At 36.4% G+C, this 26395-nt stretch overlaps 1 protein-coding gene across 2 annotated transcripts in view; it reads right to left on the bottom strand.

Moving 5' to 3' along the window:
• Positions 1-4364: 4364 nt before the first annotated feature.
• The window catches only part of LOC306871423 (sarcoplasmic/endoplasmic reticulum calcium ATPase 1-like), a 57481-nt gene continuing 35450 nt past the window's right edge, over positions 4365-26395 (bottom strand). Inside the window, exons 9-22 of one of the 2 annotated variants that reach the window (XM_079419337.1) lie at positions 19600-19688; positions 19372-19474; positions 17581-17712; positions 15484-15600; positions 15161-15379; positions 13929-14264; positions 11599-11819; positions 11315-11517; positions 11094-11179; positions 10372-10505; positions 9620-9737; positions 7585-7702; positions 7399-7427; positions 4365-7282 (exon numbers count right to left, since the gene is read on the bottom strand). In XM_079419337.1, the coding sequence (XP_079275463.1) occupies positions 7423-7427; positions 7585-7702; positions 9620-9737; positions 10372-10505; positions 11094-11179; positions 11315-11517; positions 11599-11819; positions 13929-14264; positions 15161-15379; positions 15484-15600; positions 17581-17712; positions 19372-19474; positions 19600-19688 (1881 nt within the window). In that variant the 3' untranslated portion in view covers positions 4365-7282; positions 7399-7422. The remainder of the gene's footprint in view (positions 7283-7398; positions 7428-7584; positions 7703-9619; positions 9738-10371; positions 10506-11093; positions 11180-11314; positions 11518-11598; positions 11820-13928; positions 14265-15160; positions 15380-15483; positions 15601-17580; positions 17713-19371; positions 19475-19599; positions 19689-26395) is intronic. The other variant, XM_079419336.1, reaches the window with a different exon arrangement.

Below are 26395 nucleotides of genomic sequence, written 5' to 3'. Positions count from 1 at the left end.
TCTACAGACAATAAAGCAGTTATAATGCTAAACTTCTCAAGATACTCCTAAAGACACTGTTTAGTTAAAGATGAGATGACAGATAATGTCAATATGCCGCTTAATTATAGGCTCATTATTAATGGAAGAAAACAGATTATGCCGCTGAATTGCTCACACCTCCACTGAGTGAGTAAGCAAAATGTCAAAATTATTGTTTTGATGGAATTAGTCCAATATGGATCTAGATACACAGTATACAGTATATTACATCAAGAAGAAATAGGGTCAGAGATGGAATATGATTTTGGCAAAACAAAGGAAAAATGATGTGCAGTTATTAATATTGAATAAGGTGTTTAGATTCATGCTTATTACGGGATCACAGCTAGAGTGGGAAAAAAAGAATAAAGCCAATATGGGAAAAAACAGGCGTATTATATAATATGGCTCTGGCATACTGAGATACAACAAAACAAAAATGAGAAGAGAGATGAATTTGAATACATATTAGAGAAGGCTGAGAGAGAGAGATGACGGACAAATTAGGTCTCAATAACAAATCTAAATGTTATCTAATTCTAATAATAAGCACTAAATTACCATGTTGCCCGTCTATATAAGATCACATTTGTTCTTTACATTTTCCAAAATACACACAAAGAGATTACAGCAATATTATAATCATAGTTCACTCAAAAAGACACCAAAATTTCCATTTTTTGGGTGAACCATTCCCTTAACAGCATAATTTGTTAGCCAACAAAGCCATACATAATTGGATTTGTTTGTTTTGCATCATCTTCATGATGCATATATGATTGTAAATAAAATGTAATATGATATACACTACTGTTCAAAAGTTTGGATTGATAAGTGTGATAAATTGTTTTTTTATGCTCACCATTGCTGCATTTATTTATATATAAAAAAACAGTAAAACAGTAATATTTGAAACTATTATTACAGTTTAAAATAACTCTTCTATTGTAATATATTTACTTTGTTTTGTAAAAAAAATAAAATAATATTAATTTTAATTTTATTAATAGTAGCCATCACTTCAGATTTCAGTGTCTTAAGAAATCATTATGCTGATTTGTTGCTCAAGAAACATTTCTTATTATTATTATTATTATTATTATTATCAATCAACAGCTGCTTAATATTTTTGTGGAAACCTACTTTTTTCAAAGCATTTATTTGAAATACATAGAAATAATTTGCAATAATGTAAAAGCCTTTAGTTAATGCATCTTAGCTGAATAAGAATAAAGTCTATCATTTGTTTAGCATGTTTACATGATCTAATAAACTCCAATATCACTCAAGAGAGCCAGGTTTGTATGGCAGTGATTGGGTCTAGTGAGAACAATTAGCCAGGTTTAAAGTCTCTGTGGTCTCAGAGTGTGAAGACTAGCTTGGCTCAGCTCAATTAGTCAACTACGGGCCCCTTATTGGCCCCAAGGATGACCTGTGATTTTGCTGTTGAGATTTACCTGTGGTCTGATCCTGACACCTGCCTCAGTGCCCAACAAGCCCTATTCAAATACATGATATAATGGCCTAAAATGAACTGGAGTTTACAAAACACTAATTAAGCAATAAAAGCTTAATTAAAGAAGTTACTTTATAGTACCTTTAAAGTAGTTCATTGATGGCAGTTTTCTCATTTAAGTTTCATCAACAGCATTTGAAATGTATTTGCCTTCTATTTCAGGAATAAAGCATATATTTTACTTAATGTTTGACGACAAATAGCTGAGTTGCATTTTTGCTTATTCTTGATTATCGTGACCTACTATACAGCAATACATTATATTATTGTCAACATATGTTGTCAAGTTCAGTATAAACTGCACAAGGGTCATTCCTGGGATTCGGTAATATTTCAGTCCCCCAGAGCTTCTAAAGTCGTGGTTCACCAAAATGAATTGTTAGATGCTTTTCACAAAACTTTGGATGCCCTTTATAATGAATATAAATAATTATTGCATTTTAATGTATTTTTAGCATGAAATAATGTCTTATTCTATCTTAAACCAAGCATTTTGTCATGTCCCTGAGGCACTTCACTGAGTTTGTACTTGGAATTGTTTTTTTACAAAATATGCAGTGTCTGTGATTTTTAATTAATAATTAAGACTCCACTCATATGTGACAACATTTACCAGAAATAACATCATTCAGGTCTCTTTTATAGTGGTGCAGAAAATGGTTAGTAGTATCATACTTTTTATTCATATTTTTGAGGCATGTTATAGTCAGGGAGGGTACTGTCAAGCTTAACAACTCAACCCCGTCACATAAAATTAAGTTGGAAAATTATTACTTTTTCAAAATGTTATTTTAATCCATAAGTATATACAATGTAGCCTACTTATTTTATTGCTGCCATATATGGTTTACTCTCCTTCACTACATGAGGAGCTGTGGCCATTTTGAGTGAAAATCCTCAACCCCGTCACAAATATATGTATTTCTCATTGTTACGGGGTTGTAAACTTGTGACAGGGTTGAGTTATTTGCTTCATTTATTTATAATTTTAATGACAAAAATGTAATATAGTCATGATTTCAGTAAATGTGTATACTCCAAAATCATTATTTTTGTTTTAAATAGAATTTTTGATGTAATATGTCCACTTAAACGTTGACAAGCATCATACATCATAAACTGCACCCACATTTGCAGCAGAAAGACAATGGCTGTTTCTCAAACGGAAGGCTGCATCCTCCGGAGGCCACAATTGTAGGCTGCATACATCATCAAGCCTGGTTTATTTCAGTTAACTGAGCATTACATTCGCCAGTCATAAGCATATTACAACAATTTAAGCTTAACTAAGAATAATGGTCAAATTTTTAATATTCTAAAATAAGATCTTCTTTATAACGTATGCAGCCTACAAATGCGACCTCCAGAGGATGCAGCCTACCGTTCGAGAAACAGCCAATGTTGGCCATGCCAGATATGTTGACCCAGAAACAAAACCAAAAATTTACATTTAAGGCAATGTATCCCTTCAAATGTGTTAGTCTTCAACCCCGTCACATTAATATTTTTAGAAAAAAATACAATTAAGAATAAAATGATTTCTTGCGATTACTATCTGACATGTTAAGGGCTAAAACAATAAAATGTGGTTGTAGTTAAAATGTTAAATTATAGATATTATTTTACAAAAATAAAGAGACCGTAGACACAATTTGTGCATTTCTAGCTTCAGTCCTATAAAAATGTGAAAATGATGATAAATGTTACATTTGTAATCAGGGACACATGAGCAGTAGGAAAACACAATAGAAAATGTAATGGATTTAATGGTTATAATGGGAATTGTATTGGTTTTAATGAATCTATAATGGTGTCTACTGGTATGCGATGGATTCTATTGGTGGGATGTTAAATCCTATTGGGAAAATGCCCAAAACACCCTACAAAAACTTGAAAAAGCCAATGGTTCATAATGGTATTTTAATGGAATTTCTGTGATGGTTATTGATCTTCTATTGTTTGTTTGTTTTTTTAGCAGGGACATGTTCGTTTTATAACAATTTCTGTGTGAAATCCTTTTTAAACCAATCCCATTTTGTCTGTAACCGCTGAAAGAAATAAAAAGTCTTTAATGCCTGAGGTGGGAAAATATGATTTTTGGAGGTTTGATATGTGCCTAATGATGTGGGGTATTTAGAAGTTGAAAAAAATGTGTATTCCAAGTTGAAATGTTACCGAATCCCGGGAATGACCCACAAACAAATTGAATTCTAAAGTCTGTTGCAGTCTATTTTAATACCGTCTGGATCTGGTTTCTGCCCTGCTTCAGGTCTCTCTTGTAATACAGATGTAAACCTCAGAGGGAACAAGCTGATTAATTACTGTTTTATTAAATCCTCATAAATTACATAAAATCAAGACAGAGATGGTATCGACGCTATACCGTTCAAAAGTTATTAATTTTATTCAGCAAGGACGTATTAATTGATCAAATATGACAATAAAACATTTATAATGCTAAACAGGTTTCAAATAAAAGCTGTTCTTTTGAACGTTCCATCCATCAAAGAATTTTGAATATGAAGTAGTACATTTTTCAATTCAGCTCTAAAGGATAATAAATGGCTTTGCTGTTTTATTACGTGGAGACCTTCTCTGGTTACAGCCAGATATAACATTATTGAGAATCCCACTGCGTGTCTTTGCAAATTAAGTAAAGACAGGTGCGAATGTGAAGCGTTAAACACCAGTTACTGAGCACAATATATTCATGATGTTACAGCGTCACCTGGTGGTAACTAGTGTGCATTGCACTCACAAATCCAAACTGTTTAAGGTACGCAAAAAAAATAAAAAATAAATAACGCAGCAACAACACCATGGAAATAAATTAGAAGATAAATAATCTTTATTTGACATGTCTTTTCCATATATATAAAATTATGTATCCACAATTAATATTACCAAGGCGTTTACAGAGAATTCTTTCTCAGTAGTGGGTGAAAAGCTCCAGCCGGTTCATCTCAGGACCACACTGTGCTCGAGAACAAAATCTTTTGTTTGCTTTCCTGATTGTCAACCTTTCGAATCAAGTACGTTTCAGAATGAAAACATTCAGTATTTTTTGGATGAAAACGGTATGTAGAAGAAGCACCAACAAAAGACGTTCAAGAATGTGAAAACAAATCTAGTTTTTTTTTTTTTTGAAATATGTATTGAAATAGATTTACAAAGTACATTCTGCATAACACACAGTTATTTCATATCTCTGGAGGCACAGTACCCACACCAAGCCCTTCAAGAGAACGACTTCATAAACCAGTATTGACTACTGGACGTCCCTCTGTGTGAACCACAAGATGTTCCTTTTCCAGAACAATCCATCATCAAAGAAAACTAAAAATCCTCAGACACATTCAAACCCAATTATAGTTGCAAAAATGATCATTAGCACAATTCTTATTTTTATTTTACAACTCCTAAACTAAATTTAAAAGACAAAAACCCTGCAACCTTTAAAAACAAACTGTAACAATGAATAAACAACCTGCACTATTCCACAAAATATTCTCCATCCTTGGTTACTTGTACGCAGAAAGAAAGAAAAAAACATTTTGCACTGTTCTCTTCTGGGTGGTGATGTTTCAGTTAAGTCATTATTTTAAAAAATTTAATATACTGTATAGGTTATTAATTACAGTAACAAGGTTCCATGCAATCAGGTATTTAGTTTTTCTTTTTTCCCTGTACAGAGTTCAAGAGATCAGTAGTTATTAGCAAGGCTGTACAAAGCCTACACTTTCTATTGGTGCAGATGCTAGTGTGATGAATATGAGCGGCCTTGCTGCCTCATGTCAGTACACTGACCCTAAAGTTACATGGTAATACGTTGCCATCAGAATAGCTAAAAGTGTGAGAGCAAATGGGACACAGAGCTTGCCTTTTAAATAGCATTTACACCACTCACATTTGTTACTGGCAAAACAGATGATTCTATGCTGTGACAAAATGATGCTCACACACCAGTCACAGCTAACAAGCGGACACAGACTCTTCACACTGTGGTTTTACCACGGCAAGCATAATGACACCAGGCACAGGCGTAGTTGGTTTGCCAATTTGTCTGATAACAGCACACCAGCATTTCCCAACAGATCGATGAAGGCATATGATACCCTTAACAGCAAAACTGACAAACTAAACCACCTGGGTTCTTTCAGAATACATTATTATTACTTTATATAAAAAAAAAAAAGCAGAGTTCATCAAAATTGCAAGAAAAGCACTAGCGGTAGAGAGTCCTCCCTCTGCGGACATGATGTACTGCAAGCATGTAAGCCCCACTGCGTTAATGATGATTGTGTGTTCATGATGACGATATCAACTCAACTGAAATGAATATGAGGAAGAAAAACAAGAGCAAATTGAAAAGCCATTTGGCAGCATACCGTATTAAAGACGGATGAAAAGTGCAGTTTAGGACTGCAGAGTCTCTCACTCTGGTTAAATTTCAAAGGATAAGCGAGGAAGCGAGTGAAAGTACATTCAAGTCAGACCCCTTTACTCCATAATGAGGATGCATGTGTTTGCATGGAGGAGTGAGTCAGAATCAAAGCTGTCCCAACAAGCCATGCAGCAGATCTGGACTGCCCTTTACCTCTATGAACAAATCCCTTTCTTTCCTCCTTCTCTCTCATCATATTCAAAACCTGCCGTAGGTATTAATACTTACAGCATGTGGCAGGCTGCACCACGTTCGGATCAATTTACTTGCAGCACATAGTTACTAGTGTTCAACTGGAGTTCACTCTAGAGAATAAAAGAGCTGGAGAAGAGAAGAGGTCTGGGGTAGATCAGTTTGTGTTTGTGATCCTGTGTAAATATTTTGGATGGTTTTGAAATGTTTTGCAGGTAAAATATATATCTGGGCCTATTATTTCACATATACTTGAATCCAGAACGGAATATGTTTCAACATTCTCAGGTTTAAGTGGCACCTATTTTAGACTTAAAAATAGCATTTTTTTTTAATTCAAGTTTAATTTAAATATATCTGCTGCCAAGTTTAGCCTTGTGTAAACCATTATCTAAATGGCTAAGAGAACAAACTCTCAGCGCTGAAGGTGGCCACCCCATCTGTAAAGAGAGGAACGAGAGAGAAACTGGAGTTGACCACTTAAGAAACTGGCCATTCTGTCCAAACACGAACATTTACACATTAAAAGACGCCCTTGGTGCCATCTCTATCCTCTCTTTTTCAGTTGTGTAAAGTGAAATATTTTGTTTGTGAAGTATTATGATTCACCCCCCCCCCCCCCATTGTGAATTTAACCCGTAATACCCAAATGTTTAACGTCAAACCCTCTTCTGCTCCCTCAAATGCACCAGAAACTGCTCTACTATGTACAGCAAGGATATGAAAGCTAAAAAGCAAGATAAAAGAAAACAAATGGTCACACAACTGCTTGACATGATTGAATTAGGCCCATGCACATGCCAAACACACGCACACACCTAATCTCTCACTCTCTCACACACACACACACACACACACACACACACACACGTGTACACACACACACACACAAACCACAAGCCCTGCTTGTTTTAGTGGTGGCTGGACATGCAGCGAAGACATGGGAGGAGTGATGATGAACGTGTGTGAATGTGTGGGTATGGGGCGCAGTCTTAAGAGCTTGGAGAAAAAAGGCAGGGGTGGGCATGTGTGTGTGTTCATGTGTGTCTGGAGGAAGTTGTCCTAGAATTTCAGCTGCCGACTCTTCCTGTACCTTTCCTCCTCTTCACCTGTAGATACGAAAAAGAGAAAGAGGGAGAGAGCAGTTATATAGTGCCTCCAGGAAATGAAGACCAAAACAATGAAGGTGATTTTGAATTGGACAGGCTGTAGTTAAAGAAAATACCTTTTAAAAGATGAGAGGAGAAAGTTAAACTGCCGGAGGAGAAACAGATCAGAAGAAACAAACAGAAAACATCAATATGAAAGAGACGGAAGCATTGACTGGAATATTAAGAACAGTCACATCAGAGACAGAAACGACATGAGCCATACATAAATAGGGAAATGTGTTCCTGTAAGCAGGTTGTACCTTCTAAGTGGTGACGGGACATATACTTGAGTGCCTCATCCAGTAGGATGACAGGAATTGAGATCTTGAGGACTACGATCCATTGGTAATAATGCAGTGGAGTTACTTGGAAGATCAGCTGGGGAACACAAAATGAGAAATGAGAGGTCTGAAAAAGAGAGAACAATGTAGCTCTCGCTCCATATTTTCTGTAAAACCATGCATCGGTGCAAAAACATCATAATCATTGATTCTGCAACACACACCAAAAAAAAAAAGAAAAAAAAAAAAAAAATCACAACAGTAAACTTATGCCCTGTTCTATTTCTGATGATTTCATTTGCAATGGTCACTGTATTGTTTTTATGAAACCCATTCAATGTAACTATGAGAATGATGATGATAATAATAGTAGTATTCAAATATTTTATTAAGCCAATAAAGAAATATAAAACAATAATAATACTATTGTGCTGTACAATAAAAATTTACATACTAACAATAATAATAATTTTAGCTAACACTTAATTTTAAGGTGTCCTTGTTACGTTACATATATTTAGTATTGTAATAACAATTATGCATAATTACATGCAAGTAATCCTAAACCAAACCCTAATCGCATAGTAAGTATATGTAGTTAATTAATATTACTCAGTACTTACATATATAATTACAAAGTAACAAGGTCAACTTAAAATAAAGTGTAAACTTTTTTTTCTTTATCTTAATTGGTAACCTTTCAAGCATTAAACCAGAGAAATTCTATTTTTGGAAAAATCACAGGGAGACATTAAAGCTTTTCTTTTGTTGAATATATATATATATATATATATATATATATATATATATATATATATATATATATATATATATATATATATACATACATACAACTCTCATTACAAATTTGTGAAAATGGTTGGTGCATGTTGCATTTTTAAATGCACGTTACAAGTTACCCAACCTCAAAGTGCTTAAAGAGATGGAGTTTGTGTGTAGCAGTATGTATTTTAAACAGACATTTAGAGTCACTGAAAATGCTGGATCACGAGCTGCTTGCGTGTAAAAACAGTGCTGCGCTTCAAGCACTGAAGCCAGGAGCTTTTGTTGTTGTTTTTAAAACTCAAACGGTGGTTCTGCATATACATGATCCACATAAAAAAATGAAGTTGCATTTGGAATGCCATGGGGCTACAGTAAGTAATAGCCCATACACATAGAGATCCATTTAGTTGTATATGTAAAAATTTTGTATCGTATTGGCATTTTGTGCAGATGGATCTGGTGTTTTGTGAGCCTGAAACCGCAATTTTTTGAAACTGGGTCCCAGAGTGCATAAATCTGAAAACGTCAGCCTCGTGTTTTCGTGTTTGCAGTCAAGCCATATATTTTGTGAAACAATTATGTCATCACCCCACATCTAGCAAGGTTTATGTGCATGCCTCAAGTTCTTCTCCGTTTTTAGTGTATCTCTGTGGCAGAATTACAGTGCCACATACTGGTCTGGCATGTATACTACATCGTTTTGAGTCGGTTTCGTGTGTACGCAGGTGTTTATTGAGATGACGCCGTGTTTTGTTTTTTTAAAACGAGGAAAAAAAGATCACATAGGGAAAGCTCTAGCTTTGTGTGGATGAGCCCTAAATGTAGTAAATGGTTGTTTAAATAAGTAAATGATTTTCATTTTTTAGTGAACCATCTCTTTAAAAACTTTATTTTGCAATGCAGAAGAAAACTATTTTGTGTGAATGTGCGAGACTTCCAATTCAGATTAATAGCTAGAAAAATAAAGTGCAGCCAATGGTAAAACTATCCATGCTACAAATTAGTGCGCTTAAGATTATGGTTATAAATTAAAATAATGTGTTAACAAATACCAGATTGCATTAAAAAGCAGCATAACGGACTGTTTTTGTACAGCTAAAAGACCTGGAAGCTGATGATACTGGAAGCCTTACACATTCAATCTACAGTTCGGCACACTTGCTCTTGCGTTCCAAATAAGGTGAATAATGACATAGAAAAGAGAGATGTTCCTGTATATATCACTCACCGGTAGAGGCTCCACATACAGGATAAGGAAGTGTAGAGACAAGGAAAGAATTATGGCCCCCAGCAGCCATATATTCACCCAGGGTGGCATTCTCAGCAGAGACTGATTCTCTGACAGGCTGTAAGAGAGAAGATTCAGAGGCCTTGGGTCTTAGATGACTTATGTTACCAAGTAGTCCTTTAAGTTATGCTCACATTAAAAATGACAAAGATAAGAATGGAAGTAGCACAAAGAACATTTAGGCCTACTATTTTTTAAGAAAATGAACTCAAGAGCTGTCACAGACCCAGCACAGCTCCACCGAGCTCATGAGACATCTAAAAGGTGTTTTACAGTAACTACTAGGGCTGTGCAATTAATCGCATGCAATTCGCATTCGCATCTCGTCAGTAAAGCCGGCTCCGTGATTGGCGGTAAATCTCCATCACCTGTTTTCAGATGGAGCGGCAGTTAATACACAGAGCCGTAGTTCACTGACAAGCTATACAATATCGCATTCATAATCGAATGCGATTCATCTGCAATATTGAACGCGATATTGCCTAGCTTGTCAGTGAACTACGGCTCTGTGTATTAACTGCCGCTCCATCTGAAAACAGGTGATGGAGATTTACCGCCAATCACGGAGCCGGCTTTACTGACGAGATGCGAATGCGAATCGCATGCGATTAATTGCACAGCCCTAGTAACTACTTAGACGTATTGAAAGAACACAGTTGATGTAGTGCTATCACCATGGCAGCAGGTCTTACCTGTTAAGAGCGTTGAACATCTCTATGGTAACAAGCACAGAAAGAGCCATGGTGGTGGGGTAACGTGACTCAAAGACCTCACAGTCAATACCCTGAAACATGGGGTTTTCTTCTGTACACTGCATAAAGTGCCGCTACAGACAAGAAAAAGACGGTTCAGAGTCAATGTGGGGCAGTATCATGAGCATCACAAGCCATCTCGAGTATCTTCAAGTGTTTGTTTTCTAAGTAGCATTATTCTTAATAAAACAGAAAGGCTGTGCTTTAGTGCATCTAATATATTTGCCATATAAGATGCAAGAGCAGTAAGACAGGAAATCATTTGACCCACTGATGGCAGTATTTTATGACCTTTGAGGGACCGATGTAATATCAGAAAAAGCAGCTGTGTAGATCATCCTGTGAGATCTGAACTCCCTGACACTGAACAGCTGTGTCTTTATTTTCAAATATTCAGACGAAAAACTCAGACAACAGTTTAAACTTGTTATTGTGGCATGAATATGTATTTATAATTTTTCTGCCATTGTGCCATTAATAAAGATATTATTTTAGTTTGTTGTGCCTGAGCTCATTTAGAACATATTTCTAAAAGTCTGGTATATCATTTTACAGAAATACTTCTTAAATTAACTCAAGCAAAACTGTACTTCATAAGAGAAATTATCTGATTAATTAAAATAAATCACTGTTTATTTTAAATCACTGCTGTGCTGACTCACCAGCTGATAAAAAGACACCTGTGGCCCGTCCTCATCAAACAAATACCACCAGGTGGCAGCGCTGACAGTGCCTAGACCCACATATCCTAGAAAAACAAGAGTACAATAACTCCAGTGTGGTTTGATGCTTCATAGAGATGACTTGCAGTTTTCAGGGGAGAAGTGTAAGTGTCAAAAAGTGTCAATAATATTAGATTCTTTCACCAAGATATTGGACTAACCTCCAATGGCCAGGTATCTAAAGAAGAGCCAGCCGGAGATGAGAGGCTCCTTAGCGTTTCTGGGGGGCTTGTCCATGATGTCAAGATCAGGGGGGTTGAAGCCCAGGGCAGTGGCCGGCAGGCCATCCGTCACCAGGTTCACCCACAACAACTGGACGGGAATCAAAGCCTCAGGCAGCCCAAGGATGGCTGTCAGGAAAATACTGCAATGGGCGAAAATAAGGAACTCAAGTGAGTGTAAATGTGGATAGGAAACTGAGGCACTACACCAGGCTCTCACTCACCACACCACCTCTCCCACGTTGGAGGAGATGAGGTAACGGATAAACTGCTTCATGTTGTTGTAGATAGCTCGTCCCTCTTCCACTGCAGCCACAATGGTGGAGAAGTTATCATCTGAGAGCACCATCTCAGAAGCTGACTTGGCTACAGCTGTGCCTGAGCCCATAGCGATGCCAATTTCAGCCTTTTTTAAGGCAGGAGCGTCATTAACGCCATCTCCAGTCTGAAAGTGAGTTGGGAAGGAACAGAGTGAAGGATAAGGGTTAATAGACACTAACAGGCTTTAGAAAAAAAAACATATGGAAATATTTCTGCATGTTTGATAATTTCTATAAAATTCCATTAAATCAATACAACGAAGACATGAGGTTTTTTTTCCACATCTTAAAACAAATCTGCATTCTAAGGATTAAATAGCAGTAGAAACACACTATCATTTAAAAGTTTAGGGTCAGTAATTTTTAAGATATTAATACTTTTATTCAGCAAGGATGCATTAAACTAATCAAGGGTAACAGTAAATACATTTACAATAAAAAAAAAAGCTGTTCTTTTGAACTTTCTATTCACCAAATAATACTGAAACAATGCATCATGGTTACCCCAGGAATATGAAATGTTTTTAACACTGATAAGAACTAGGAATCAAACCAAATCAGCATATTAGAATTATTTCTGAAGACTGGAGCAATGGCTGTTGAAAATTCATCTTTGTTATCACAGAAATAAACTGCATTCTAAAGTATATTAAATTAGGAAACTGTTAATTTAAACTGTACTAACATTTCACAGTATTAATGTTTGTACTGTATTTCTGATAAAAAAAATTCAACCTTTGTGAGCATAAAAAACTTCAAAATACATTTTACCAACCCCTAACTTGAGCGATAGTGTACATAGATAAACTGAAGTTGTTTAATTTCTGTATTAATCATGCTAATGTACAATTTAACAGTTTATTTAAAGACAAACCACAGATAAAATGTTTGAAATGTCAATTCATTCAAGAAAACAATACTCGCATATAACTCAATACTCAATATTCACCTCCAAATCAATTCTATGGTATGTTCTATGGAGCGTACTTGAGTTATCAACAGTGAACAAAACGGGTGAAGCTTATCTATTCATAGGCCATTCATTTAAAAAAAAGAAGAAGTGGATTTAAAGGGTTACTCCACCCCAAAATTAAAAATTTGTTATTAATCACTTACCCCCATGTCGTTCCCAACCCGTAAAAGCTTTGTTCGTCTTCGGAACACAATTTAATATATTTTGGATGAAAACCAGGAGGCTTGTGACTGTCCCACTGACTGCCAAACAATTAACACTGTCAAAGCCCAGAAAAGTATGAAAGACATCGTCAGAATAGTCCCTCTGCCATCAGTTCAACCGTAAAGTTATGAAGCTACGAGAATACTTTTTGTATTTGAAGACGAACAAAGCTTTTACGAGTTTGGAATGACATGGGGGTAAGTGATTAATAACTAAATTTTAATTTTGGGGTGGAGTAACCCTTTAAGTAAAGATTCAAAGCATATTAAGCTTATGAACAGACCTAAAGATCCACAAGTAAATAATATTTGCTCTTTGGTAAATGCTTATTACAGGCTGGGAATTAAACAGGGGTCAAGTAGAGGATGAGGAAATCTTTGTTTCATGTTCTAAAAGAAGCAAAGCAGCCTCTGTCGTGCACACTGATGTCTGGGAAATACCTCAAGTCCCCAAATAACAAACAGACACATGCATACAACACAGCTGGAGGCGACAGCGTGTGAACAGGAAGAGCACTGACATGCTCTCATAACTCCAGCAGTGAAAATCAGCATAAAAGACTAGGCTGTCTATCTCTGAGAGATGTAGGTGCTGCAGAATATTACATTATTGCTAAGAGACAGGAGAATAGAATGACATGCTGTATTTAAAGTTATTCATTCTTAGTAATGAGGCATATTTACTCTTCCTCATATTTACTCTTTTCTCATGTTACAATACAATACAATACAATACAATACAATAAAAAAAAGAACATTCAGCCCAAATGTTTTGCACATCTGCTAATAGTGAGGTAATTAAGAAAACTTACTGGCGGTAAGTGTGAACTTACATAAGTAAGGGCCAGATTTAAAGATTAAAAATAGATTTTAATGATTTAAATCATTTAATATGTTGCAGCTCCTAATATAGTAACCAACTAACAATTACCTCACTTTTTTCCCAAGTCAGTTTTTACTAGATAGTTGTTGTTGGCGTTCATTTCAGACCCTCTTTTGACGTTCTAACAGTTTTTAGGAACTTTCATGGAACCAGCCACTAACCCACTATATCTCACCATCGCTGTGATCTCATCAAAGGACTGCAGATAACCAACGATCTTTGACTTGTGTGCAGGCTCGACACGGGCAAAGCACCGTGCCCTTTTCACAGCTTCTCGCTGGACCTCTGGAGTCAGGTCATCGAACTCCCTGCCCGTGTAGGCTCTTCCTTCCACATCTTCATCCTCATTGAAAATGCCAATGCGTCTGCAGATGGCCACGGCGGTGCCCTTGTTGTCCCCAGTGATCATGATGACACGTATACCAGCCTTACTGCACAGCTTTATTGAGCCAATCACCTCCTTTCTGGGCGGGTCCAACATCCCCACACAGCCAACGAAGGTGAGATTTGACTAAACAGATAATCAGATTATGCATGTTATTTAGAAAATGCTTGTAAAAAATCCACGTAAAAATGGATGAATTTAATGACATTAAACAACAAAACCAAACCAGAAGATGAAGCGGTACAAATAATATTGCACATTACCATTAGAAAAAAATAGCTATTTTCATTCATTTGTGTTTATTGGATTTATGATAGAAATCAACATACAATTGTACCTGACACGTTGTTTGGGTGGGTTAGGGTTAGGGGGTGTTACAAAACATTAATTATCTATAAATGGAATGTATTGTTTGCCCATTGAAGAAAAAAAAAAGTATGAATCATAAAGAAAATATATATAAATATTCCTTTTAATAAATGTAATAATTGACAATTGTATGTGTATGTGATTGTATTGTATGTATGTATATATATATATATATATATATATATATATATATATATATATATATATATATATATATATATATATATATATATACACATACATATATTAGTGCTGTCAAACGATTAATCTCATTCAAAATAAAAGTTTAAATACAAAACACATGCATGTATACATTTAAGAAAAATATGTTATGTTTATATATTAAATATATTTATAAATAATATTATTAATATTAATTATATTATTAATATATATATATATATATATATATATATATATATATATATAAATAAATAAATAAATAAATAAATAAATAAATAAACACACGCACGTGCACGCGCACACACACACACACATACATAACAAATTTTACGTTTTTTATCTGTTGCTTAAGTGTTCAAATACTTTTTGGCGTCACTGCACATAATAATATACACCGCAAATTGAATAAAAAAGATAACTGGTAAAACTATTGTCTGGAACATGGACAGATAAAGTTTTAACTCTCTCACCTCATACTCTGAGAACTTGGCAGCGTTTTCCAGGTCCATTTTGTCTTCAAGAGGGGGAGAGTCTCGTGTGGCCAAAGCCAAGCAGCGCAGTGTGTCCCTGCCTGTCCCCCAGTCTCTAATAGTGCTCATCAGCTTCTCCTTTGCCGCCATGGTCAACGGGATACGGTCTTTACCGACACGCACAAACTGACAACGGTCAATCACACTCTCTGGAGCACCCTACATACAAAATGAATGAAAGGAGAAGCAAGTATGATGCATACAGCAAAGTTTACTGAAGGTATTAATAGATGTTAGATGTTTTCAGATGTGTGTTTAAGTACCTTGACAAACATCTTGCTCTGAGAGTTCGAGCCATTGGGAGTGCAGTACACAGACATGGACTTCCTGTCTCTGGAAAACTCCAGTGTGAATTTTTTCTGCATCAGCTTTCTGATAATCTAAGGGAAAGAAGCAAAAAAGGGAGATAGAGAGAGAAAGAATGTGCGATGTTAGATCAAACAAAGGTGAAGCACTGCTGTCATTGTGTGTGTTGGGAAAGATGTAATTGTCAGCTGTTTTTTAGGGTTGCCTTCAGACAGCACTGTCTGTATTCAGCTATCAAGCCCAGGTGGTTGAAGAGGAGTTCACATACAGGCTCTATGTAACTCTACACCAGTCTTCTCCATAAAACGTGTTTAGCCTTTAATAAATATCGACATTCAAATGTTAAAGATTAGATTATTAGATTAAATTATGTTTTAGAGGTCAGTTGTTCAGACAACCTATCGCTGGGCTCAACAATAAGGCATCGCTGCATTACATGCAAAGTTATTGTAATGTTATAGGTGTATAATTATTAATTAATAATTCATACATTTTCTGTTTAATTAAACTTAACATTTAATGAAAAATAAACACTACCGTTGAAAAGTTTTGAGGTTGTGTTTGAAAGAAGTCTCTTATGCTCACTATGCTCAATCTTATGCGTTTATTTCATCAAAAGAAAATCAGCAAACACTGTGAAATATTATTACAATTCAAAATAACCTTTTTCTATTTGAATATATTTTAAAATGTAATTTATTCCTGTGCCAGGAAAGCTGAATTTTTAGTAGCCATTTCTCCAGATGGACAGAAATGTCTCTTCTGACCAATTTAATGTCTCTTTGCTGAATATATATATAAAAAAAAAAAATCTTACTGACCCCAAACAGTAGTGTACATGTTTCTAGCATAAATAAATTAATAAATGAATAAACAAATAAACAACGTATTAAAAAGTAAAACAAAGGTCCCCCATACATTTCTGTTGTGCATTCACTTTAAAAAAATAACAAAAAATACAATCCAAATATGCAGGACAAAAATTCAGGCACAATGAGGCAAGCAAATTAATTTGCCACTAGGTGGAAACCACCTCCAGCACATGAGAACAGAGCATTTATGCTGCCCTACCTACAGTACTGTACATCATGCTCTGTCTCTGGTTGCTGCCTCTGTCCATGACTCTCTTTAATGTCATGATCAGTACTCAGTTCTGCAGATGTTTAAACAAGGCATGCATGTGTGAGAGAAAACCAGTGTCTCTTCTTCCCAGCTCCCCTGAGAACATGACGTCACTCCTCAGTAGGGTTCCTGTGTTATCTATCTTCTAAAGCTTTATAAAAAAAACATTTAACCCCCCTCTTTAAATCCATAAATTGTGCCCATCCAACTATCTGCCATCTGTCACTATCTGTCTGAAAGTCTGCCACCAATGCGTATTGACAGAAGTTCAGTATAGACGCTTTCGGTTTCATAGGCCAGTGAAATTTTGGATCAGAGTGGAAAGTTTAGCTAACCTCTTCATATACTCGCCTGGTTATCTAAATATTATTCTTTGCCTCTGGGAGTCTGTGTCACAAAAGTTTCTCTTTTTTTTGGCGAGGATAGAGGTTGTGGGGTCAGTAGAATAAAGACAGCGGTGCTGGTCATTCACTCTTTCAGAGAAAAATGGTTCCCGTGAGGAAAAGGGAGAGACGGAACAGGACTAGCCCACTGTTCCCAGTCTCCCTAATGCAGCAGTGTGGGACGTGTGACTGGTTTCTATAAACATACAAGTGTGCACAAACATCAAGCGTTTTTCTCAGTCTTTCTCAAACTACTGACTTGAATTTACAAGCCATTTAACATGGCTTGCACAAGGTGCATGCAGTAGGTTTCTTGGTGTTGTTGTTTTATCTCAGTGGTCTTCCTATATATCACTGTGAAGACACTGTCATCTCATTTCTTTTAAATATCCTGTCTAGCACCACTGGCCAAACTTTGGCAGCTCTCATATTTCTTCTGAAGCCTTATTCATCTATCCCTCTATTTATTGTTTTTCATCTCTTCTCGTTATGTGCTGTTTTATTGCTGTCGGTCTCATATCCTGGTGCACCCCATGGCTCCCTTCTTACCAAGTTGCATGCTGAAGCTCGGTCCACTTTGCTGAGTCCGGAGAGGTCAGTTTTAAACACGTTCATCTTCTCCACCAGAGTCGTGAGCGCAGTTTCTGTGGCCTCGCCCACTTTTTCGTACACTCCTTTGGCCTGCGGGACAACAGGCACAAAAGTGCGTAAACATTCAGTGCCCTATTAGCCCAAATAACAATAGCACTTGCACAATCACTTAAAACAGAAGCCTGGAGTAATGCACTCACTACAGAAATTATTGTTACAGTGCACTTTAAATGTCACATGGAAGCAATGGAGCATGAGAATGTGTAACAAAGAAATCTAACCTCATCTAATTCTAGTAAGTGCAGCAACAAAGCATGTCCTATTATAATATTTTAAATCATTTCTATATAGGTGCTCAACATTTTAAATCAGTTGATTTATGACTTTTTCAGTCCTTCTTGATTACTGAATGAGGATTCAATAGGATTCGTGACTGAGAAAAAATGCCAAGGTTTTGATTCTTAGGTAAAAAACAATAAAAAACCCCCCCAAAAAATACTGATAAACTGTATGCCTTCAATGCAAATTAATTGGAAAATGTATGCACATTACCGAGGTTTGAGGGCAATAAGAAGTTTTAATGTGTTTGAAAGAAACTGTCATTTATAAGATCAACATAATCAAATAATCAGTAAAAACTGTTTATATAATATTGTTTTATAATAATAACAGTTTTGTTATATAGCTACAGTTTTAACAGTTTAACCTGTGATGACAAAGCTGCATTTTCAGCAGCCATTACTCGATTTATTGGACATTGAAGCCATTACTTCAATGTCACAAAAACCTTCAGATATGTTTAGTATGATCAAAAATGTCCTGAAATTTGAATGTGGCAGCGCTTGAAAGGTGAATTTCTTAAAGACTAATTTCTAACCAGTGAAATATTTTAGAATGGATACAGTATATTTGCCAAGTATACAGTATATTTGCTATAGAAATTTTTATTCTATTTTTTGCATTTAGAGAAATGTCTTTATTTTCATGACCTTTCCAAAACTGTAAATCACAATTTTAAAATAGCATATTGCCTGGTTTTCCATGACCGTGGGAACCCTGTATGTAACTACTGTATAAAGGCTGCACTTAAAAATCATAAACAGTGGATGAGTGTCTTCTATAAAAAACCCAGCCTCACATTGTTACTCAATATTCAAACACATGGCTCCTGTGTTAACATCCATAATGGTTTATTAGATCTATAAAGTTCACAGTTCACTCTAAGGATTCTCTGTGGAAATATTTGCATTATTCCAGGAAGCAGTGGTGGAACAAGATATTTAATTAGGTAGTGATTATTTATCATATTAAAAACATGGTCAGAATACACTAATAAGACTTTTAAAATATTTGCTTGATATGCCAGCCTTTAAAGTATTACTAACATTGCCTCTTTTAACTCCATAATTAGATTGGGTGCCTTCTATAACAAAGCATGCTTTAAAACTCTTCGGCTTGTCCTAACTTGCGCTGTCCTTTACCCTACCTGACAACCACGGAACAAGCATGATATTATGCAATGCAGAACCCATGATACCATGGCAATGGCACAGAGGTGAGAAATGCAAGCCAAATGTGCAAAACAAGCAAATTAAAAAGCTGCCCATCCCTGAGGAACAGAGGATGCATGGTTAACACTTCAGCAATGAGAGCAGGACAGACTCAAAACACTGAACGAGACTCTTTGTTAAAGTAAATACGGCATCTGAGCATTAGATGCAGGAGAAGATGCACGCACACAACACTGACCTCATTATAGTCCAGCGAGGAGTCGTTGCACAAGGAGCAGATAGTAGCCAGTTCCACCAGGCCATCATAATCTCCACACTGCACCGGCTTGTCAGCTTTCAGCCTAAGGGAGAGAGAAGGGATGTAAATACAAACTAAGTATCCAGAATGAGCATATTTGGAAGAGGTAAAAATTAGATGATGTTTTGGGAAGGATCAAAGGCTCTTAGTATGTTTGTGTGTTCTTACACTTGTCCCTCCGGAGCATAGGTTGAGCCGGTGATAGTGAACTCGTGCAGGGAGCAGCTGGTGTCATCAGCCTTATTAACCACAAACATCTAAGAGAGACAGAAGTGAAACAAGGAGAGAGACAGCATGAGATTAATGCAGATTAATGAAACAAACTGCACTTCAAGGTTCCCACTTTGTTTGGACAATACATTTCTATGACTTTTTTTTTCATGATTACTGGATAAACATGTTTTGTTTTTTAAGAAGAACGCATTTAGAACATTTCAAGATAAATAAATATTTCACATTGGCCAAATGGTCTGGCAGAAAAAAAAAAATCTTATTGTTAAGCTTTGAAACTAAAGCAAATTATGTTCACTACAGAAACTTCCCTAACTTTAATGTTTTATTAATTTCCATAACATCCACAGGCCAAGAAATGACCAGTTTAAAATTACTTGATATTCCCAAATTTTCCATGAGGAAATCCTGGCATATAAAGTTCTAAATGCTCAAGTTTACCAATTAAAAAGTGGTTATTGTAATTAAAGTTGGAAAAACAACGGACTCCACAATTGTGCCCAAGAAAACATGCTTTTGAAAAGAATAAGCAATAAGTTCTCTAAGGCATCTGAAAATAGTTACAAACCCCAGTTGCATAAAAAAAGAAAAGAGAAAACCACCAACAGACAGTTATAACTCCACCCAATCGGCTCCGGGGTTTCCCTTATCCTCCGTCCAATCAGAGGCAGAGAAATGATGTCATCATGCACTGGCAGTGGGTAGGTTCCTGTGTTTAGTGGCCTGGCATGATCTCTTCCTGTCTGAACCAACACACTCACACAACTGCCAACAGACAACACGGACTACAATAAACTACTGCCTCCTACTGAAATGTCTGCGTTCACTGGACCAAATGAAAGATGAGGTGAAAGAGTGACAATCACTTCACCCCTATTTTGGCTGACATTTGTCTAGTTTTTTATAATTAACTCCAGGTGTTGTATTGTCTTGTGTGTACAACCAAGACCAAATTCTACTACATGACTGAAGCAAATGAAGCGATTCTGGTTATTAGAACAACACAAAAGTGTCCAAGAGAACTGGACAACATGAAGAGGTGAAGATGAGTTCAGCCTGACAACATCAGAAAAATCAGCCAAACCCATAATGCAATGCTTTTTCTTTTGCTATGACATCCATCATGCTGAAATGAGCCAGAAGGAGAAGTGGCAGCTCTGGGCAAGTTCAAGCAGAGAGAAGAGAGATCTTATTTCCGCACTATACCCTTCCTGCAGTATGTGGGCGTAGGGGCAGATGAAACAGGTGGATGGTGGAATGGAACTAATAAAGCCAATTTGGCGAACGCCATTGATCGCAGACCCAACCTGTCTGTTCAGATGACAGGTCTGAAATGGAGGTGCGTCCTAGGAAGGAGTAAAAATGAATCCTGATCTTACGAGGTGTCGTAAATGTTGATTATGCAGTAGGTGGACTTGCTGAAATGTGTTTTATCACGATTAAAAACCACTGCGGTCGAGCTCAATAGTTGCATGGAAGCTAAAACACACACAAACAAATTTCTTATCAGCATCAGCCCTCGTCTCCATAATCGAGTATCTAAACTTAGATATACAACACTTGCCAAACAGCCATGTATGGACACTTCCTTAAAAGGAGGTCACATGAAAGGTCGTCTCAAACATACACAAACACACACACAGAGGAAAAACATTCTCTCTTGGCGTGACATCACTCAGAGCAAGACTCAATTAAATGTGTCTGATTAAAGAATTAATGAAGCAGTTAAGCTGTAAAAAACTTTCAGAGCGCCACAGTACTCCTGCATCCTGTTTGAAATGGACGCACATACACAAAACTTAATTGTGGAAAACACAAAACGGGCGGCAGGCAGCAGCAATCAGAAGGTTGGATCATGCCCCTAAGCCCTTAAAATAAATGGATTATTGAGTTAGCTTGCTCTGCAGGAAAGAACAGTCTCTCAGGCAAAAATGTGCCTTTATAAAGTAATGACCAAATTATCATAGCAAGTACTGATACATTTCTCTGCATTCATGCAAATACAGAGTGTTTTTTACTCCATAAAGCTAACATGAAAAAAAACGATTTTTTGTATTTGGGAACATTAGAGCACGAGGTTGTTTTATATTATTTGAACTGAAGAGTACAAAAGTGGCAGGTTCTCTTTTCTGAAGAACACTATTTTTGGGGCCTGCTTCTCTAGTCTTTGACCACACAGGAATCTGTGCCGCTCGATTTCCACAGTCAAACACCATGCAATCAGACAATGTCAACAGTGAAAGAGGGGAAGCAAAATTAGATCCAGTTGCCTGCTCACTATCACAATGTACTCCTTGACCTTGGAATGCTTGGCTCTGACATGTTCATTTAGTGCAGATTTTTTGTTTGGTTGAAATGTCATCTTTAGGAATTTAGTATTTATAGGCCTGCATGTTGCAGCAATAACTACAGAAACCTCAGTGGACATCATTAACCATGTAAAATTTGGGCTCAGTAAGATTTTCTTTGAAGTAGAAGTATCTTATGCTCACCAAGGCTGCATTTATTTGATCATAAATACAATAAAAACAGTAAAATGAAATAGTATTACAATTTAAAATAACAATTTTCTAATTTATTATATTTTAAAATGTAATTTATTCCTGTAATGGCAAAGCTCAGTTGCAGAAGCCATTACTCCAGTCTTCAGTGTCACATTATCCTTCATAAAATCTTTCTAATATGCTGCTATAGTTCTCAAAAAACATTTATTATTATTATTATCATCATCAATGTTTTTTATTATTATTATCAAGTCTTATTAATAAAGTTATACTGTTGTGCTGCTTAATACTTTTGTAGAAACCGCGATGCATTTTTTCTGGATACTTTTGGGGGTGGTGATGGCGCAGTGGATAAGACACATGCCTTTGGTGTGAGAGACCCGGGTTCGAATCCACTGTGAGACACCAATGTGTCCCTGAGCAAGACACTTAACCCCCTAGTTGCTCCAGAGGCGTGCGACCTCTGACATATATAGCAATTGTAAGTCGCTTTGGATAAAAGCGTCAGCTAAATGAATAAATGTAAATGTAAATGTACTTTTGGATACTGATTGAAAAAAAATCAATCAATCAAACAAACAAACAAACAAAATTAGAAACAGAAATCTCTGTAATACTATAAATGTCTGTCACTTTTGACCAATTTAATGTATTCTCACTCAATAAAATTAAGTTCTTTCAAAATAATAATACACAAAAAAACTACTGATCCTAAACTTTTGAACATTTATATTGTGTATATCAACAATGTACATCCACAATGTACTGAAATGTACCAACAAGCAGCAGTGATGCATCGGTAGCAAAAGAATCTACAGCACAATCATGATAAGGGTTGTTGCTAGCCTGTTTTGCTTGTTTATAGTCATTTATAAATCAGATCTGCAACAAAAACACCAACAACCATCCCGTAACTTGGCAGGCATGAAATTCTGTTGCTATACGTTGTCATAGCAACAGATACCAAGGAACAGGGTAGCAAGCAATGATATGCAATGATGAACCTCTGATAAGAATGTGTGTGTGCATGCATTTCACAGTAGTGGAAAAGGATTTTAGGCACCCGTATTTCCTCCTGATTTAGCCAAAGTAACTTCCGCATTAGTGACAGTGACACTTAGATATCTGGCCTCAACAAGGCACACGGTTAGTTGATTGGCTTAGGTCATCCTGAACAACACTGCGCCGTAGTGACAGCACTAATTCCAAGCCCGGGATAAGCATCTTCTGTCCCTATAATAAGCCTCTCAGCATTACGCTTTTAGTACTTAACATTACAAGGCACAGGAGGCTTAACAGAATGTTGAATCCATTTGGGACGCATTTCCACAAGCTCAATTTTAAAATTCTGTCTCGCATGTGAAATGTCTTTTCTTTAGGGACTTCTTAAGGGTTAGGCTCAGGCTGACATTGTTACCTGTTCCCTACCGTGAAGAATTGGAGTTGATGAAAAATTAGCAACAAACATACATATAATTCAGCAAATTTCAATTTAGAAGTAAACTTTGTTTCAGAACTTTTTTTTCTTACCGTCTCTGTCTCCTTCCTATGTGACAGTACTATGCATTAAAATATGTTTGAAATTTGGTCTCATATTAATTTACATTTATTATTAATTTTAATGGAAAAAGGCAACCAAAACAAGCACTACTCTCTTCAAAATAAAAAGTAACACGAAAAGCGCCAGGTATAGCAAAAAGTGTTCAGCATACAGTACATTACAGTGAATTGTCCGCATTAGGCTTCCTATACACGTGTGACTCTGCTCCCTACGGCATTCTTGGATCATGCTGCAGCAGGAGCAGATGCAAGGAAGAGCGTGAGAGGAATAGAAATGACAGAGCACAAAAATATGAGGGAAATGAAAGATGGCAGACTGGAATCCCTTACTGGGTGAGATTCAGAAGGCCAAGCTATGACTGGAAGAGGATTTATTAGTACTTATAAAACACGTATTTTGCAAGACCATATTCTATATCCCTAATCCTACCCAATACCTAAACTTAACAACTATCTTACTAATTATGAATAAGCAGCAAATTAGAAGTTTACCGAGGCAAAAGTCATTGTAGGAATTGGACCTTAATAGGGCTGCAACGATTCCTCGAGTAACTCGAGTAACTCGATTACAAAAAATTATCGAGGCAAATTCCTCTGCCTCGAAGCCTCTTTTAAATAATTTTGAAGCTCACATCACGTTCTTTCGCAATTATTATTTTTTGTATGACACAACGTGCTTACGTCACCCAAAAAGCGGAAGGAGACGCAAGTCGTTAGCGGTGTTTTGATTTGAGAGCGCGGGCAGCAAAATGGAAGATGAGAGCGGTAACAATGAGCAAAGAGAAGACTCAAACAAGAGAAAACGACAGAAAATGTCCAAGGTTTGGGATCATTTCAAATTGAAAAGTAAAGAGAACGCCTTGGTGTGTGTATATTGCAAGATCGAGCTAGCATACCACAACAGCACGTCGTCCATGCTACAGCATCTAAACAGAAAGCATCCACTCTACTCAAAGACCGGAGGACCGTCACCCGAGACAAGGTAATAAATTCAATGTAGCGTTAAATCAATGTGATTGCTAGTCGAGAGGAAGGCTGTTAAATAATGTACGTTAATTATGTAAGGGATAAACCACAACGGCCAGTGCAATTTAATGAAAATATACCGCACGACGTTGTGATGTGTGATGCGGTCACGACGTGCCGTGGAGGTGTGGTATATTTTCATAGAATTGCACTGGCCGTCATGGTTTATCCCTTACATAATAAACGTACATTATTTAACAGCTGTGGTATAAGGCAACTAACCAATGGAAATAATTTACTGTCAAAAAAGTTGTGAATGGCTTTTACGATGAAACATACTATATACTTTCAGGGCTAGATTACAGCATGACCCATACACAAAATAAATATATTTGAAATATGTTTTCACAATATATCTGAAATATATTTTTTGGAATATATGCAAATATTCGAAATTGGCCCAATAAACATATTTTAGTTATATTTCAGAATATATTTCAAAATGATAAATATAAGTGAACAACAATGCAAATATATTTCAGATATATTGTGAAAACATATTTCAAACATATTTCTTTTGTGTATGGGGAAACCTGTTGTGCATTTTAATAAGCTAAATTGCTTTTCCTATTTTTCTCCCTCTCAGCACTTCACAGCGGAGTATGGACAGCTTTGTTCGCCCAGCTCAGTCATGCACTGTTCAAATGTTGAAGTTTGAATAAATATTTTTATTTTTTTGAGAAATAAAAGCCAAATGCTTGATCATTTTACAGCCACATCATTTTCGTTATGCATTATTTGTTTTGGTTGTTTAAAAACACAAAAAAAGTTTTTATCCGATTACTCGATTAATCGATCGATTAAGTGCTAGATTAATCGAGTACAAAAAGAATCGATAGCTGCAGCCCTAGACCTTAAAATAAAGTGTGACCCTGAGTTTTTAATTTACATATATCAACAGGATAATCAGAAAGTGTTTATATATAAATATTTAGCAATATATTTCCATATGGCAGTTTATTTAACAATAATATCTGACCGACTTTATATTATTATCATCTCTCTCTCTCTCTCTCTCTCTCTCTATGTATACACACACACTGTGTATGTATATCTGGTCTATATATTGGTTCATATATTGAAAGAACAGCACAGTCTATTATGTAACTAACCCTGAAAGGAGTTTTTGTTTCCAAGATACAGGTGAACCTTCTTAATTTAAAAAGTGCTTCAATTACGGATGGCCTTAAATAGGATGTATTAGGTTTATACTAGGTTTAATCTGTGTCCAGGAAGAGCTGGTAAAGTGAATGTCGTGGTGTTTGACTACAGTGCTCGCCCCTTAATGTTTGAGCTCTGATCGTTGCAGGTCTGTGATCAGGGTGCAGAGTGTGTAAATATTTACCACAGCGCAGTGGGACTCTTTCCGGAAGGTTCCCGGCACTTGCAGGGAATTAAGCAGCTTCTGAACAGAGGGAACACCCTGCTGTTAAACACAGGAGAGACCTCAGGCAGACACACACAGTCGGCCATTCAGTGCGCGCGCACACACACACACACACACACATGCAGTGAGGCATTGCAACCAGGGATATAACATCTCCACGCCATGGGACTTGGCCAAAAAGCACACACAAACATACATAGGGTTTCTTTATAAACAGAGAAAACAATAGAGTAGCTCACAATGGAAATGCTAGTGG

The sequence above is a fragment of the Barbus barbus genome (genome assembly GCF_936440315.1).
Source record: "Barbus barbus genome assembly, chromosome: 6".
NCBI lineage: Eukaryota > Metazoa > Chordata > Actinopteri > Cypriniformes > Cyprinidae > Barbus > Barbus barbus.
This window is presented reverse-complemented; position numbering and strand designations above follow the sequence as displayed.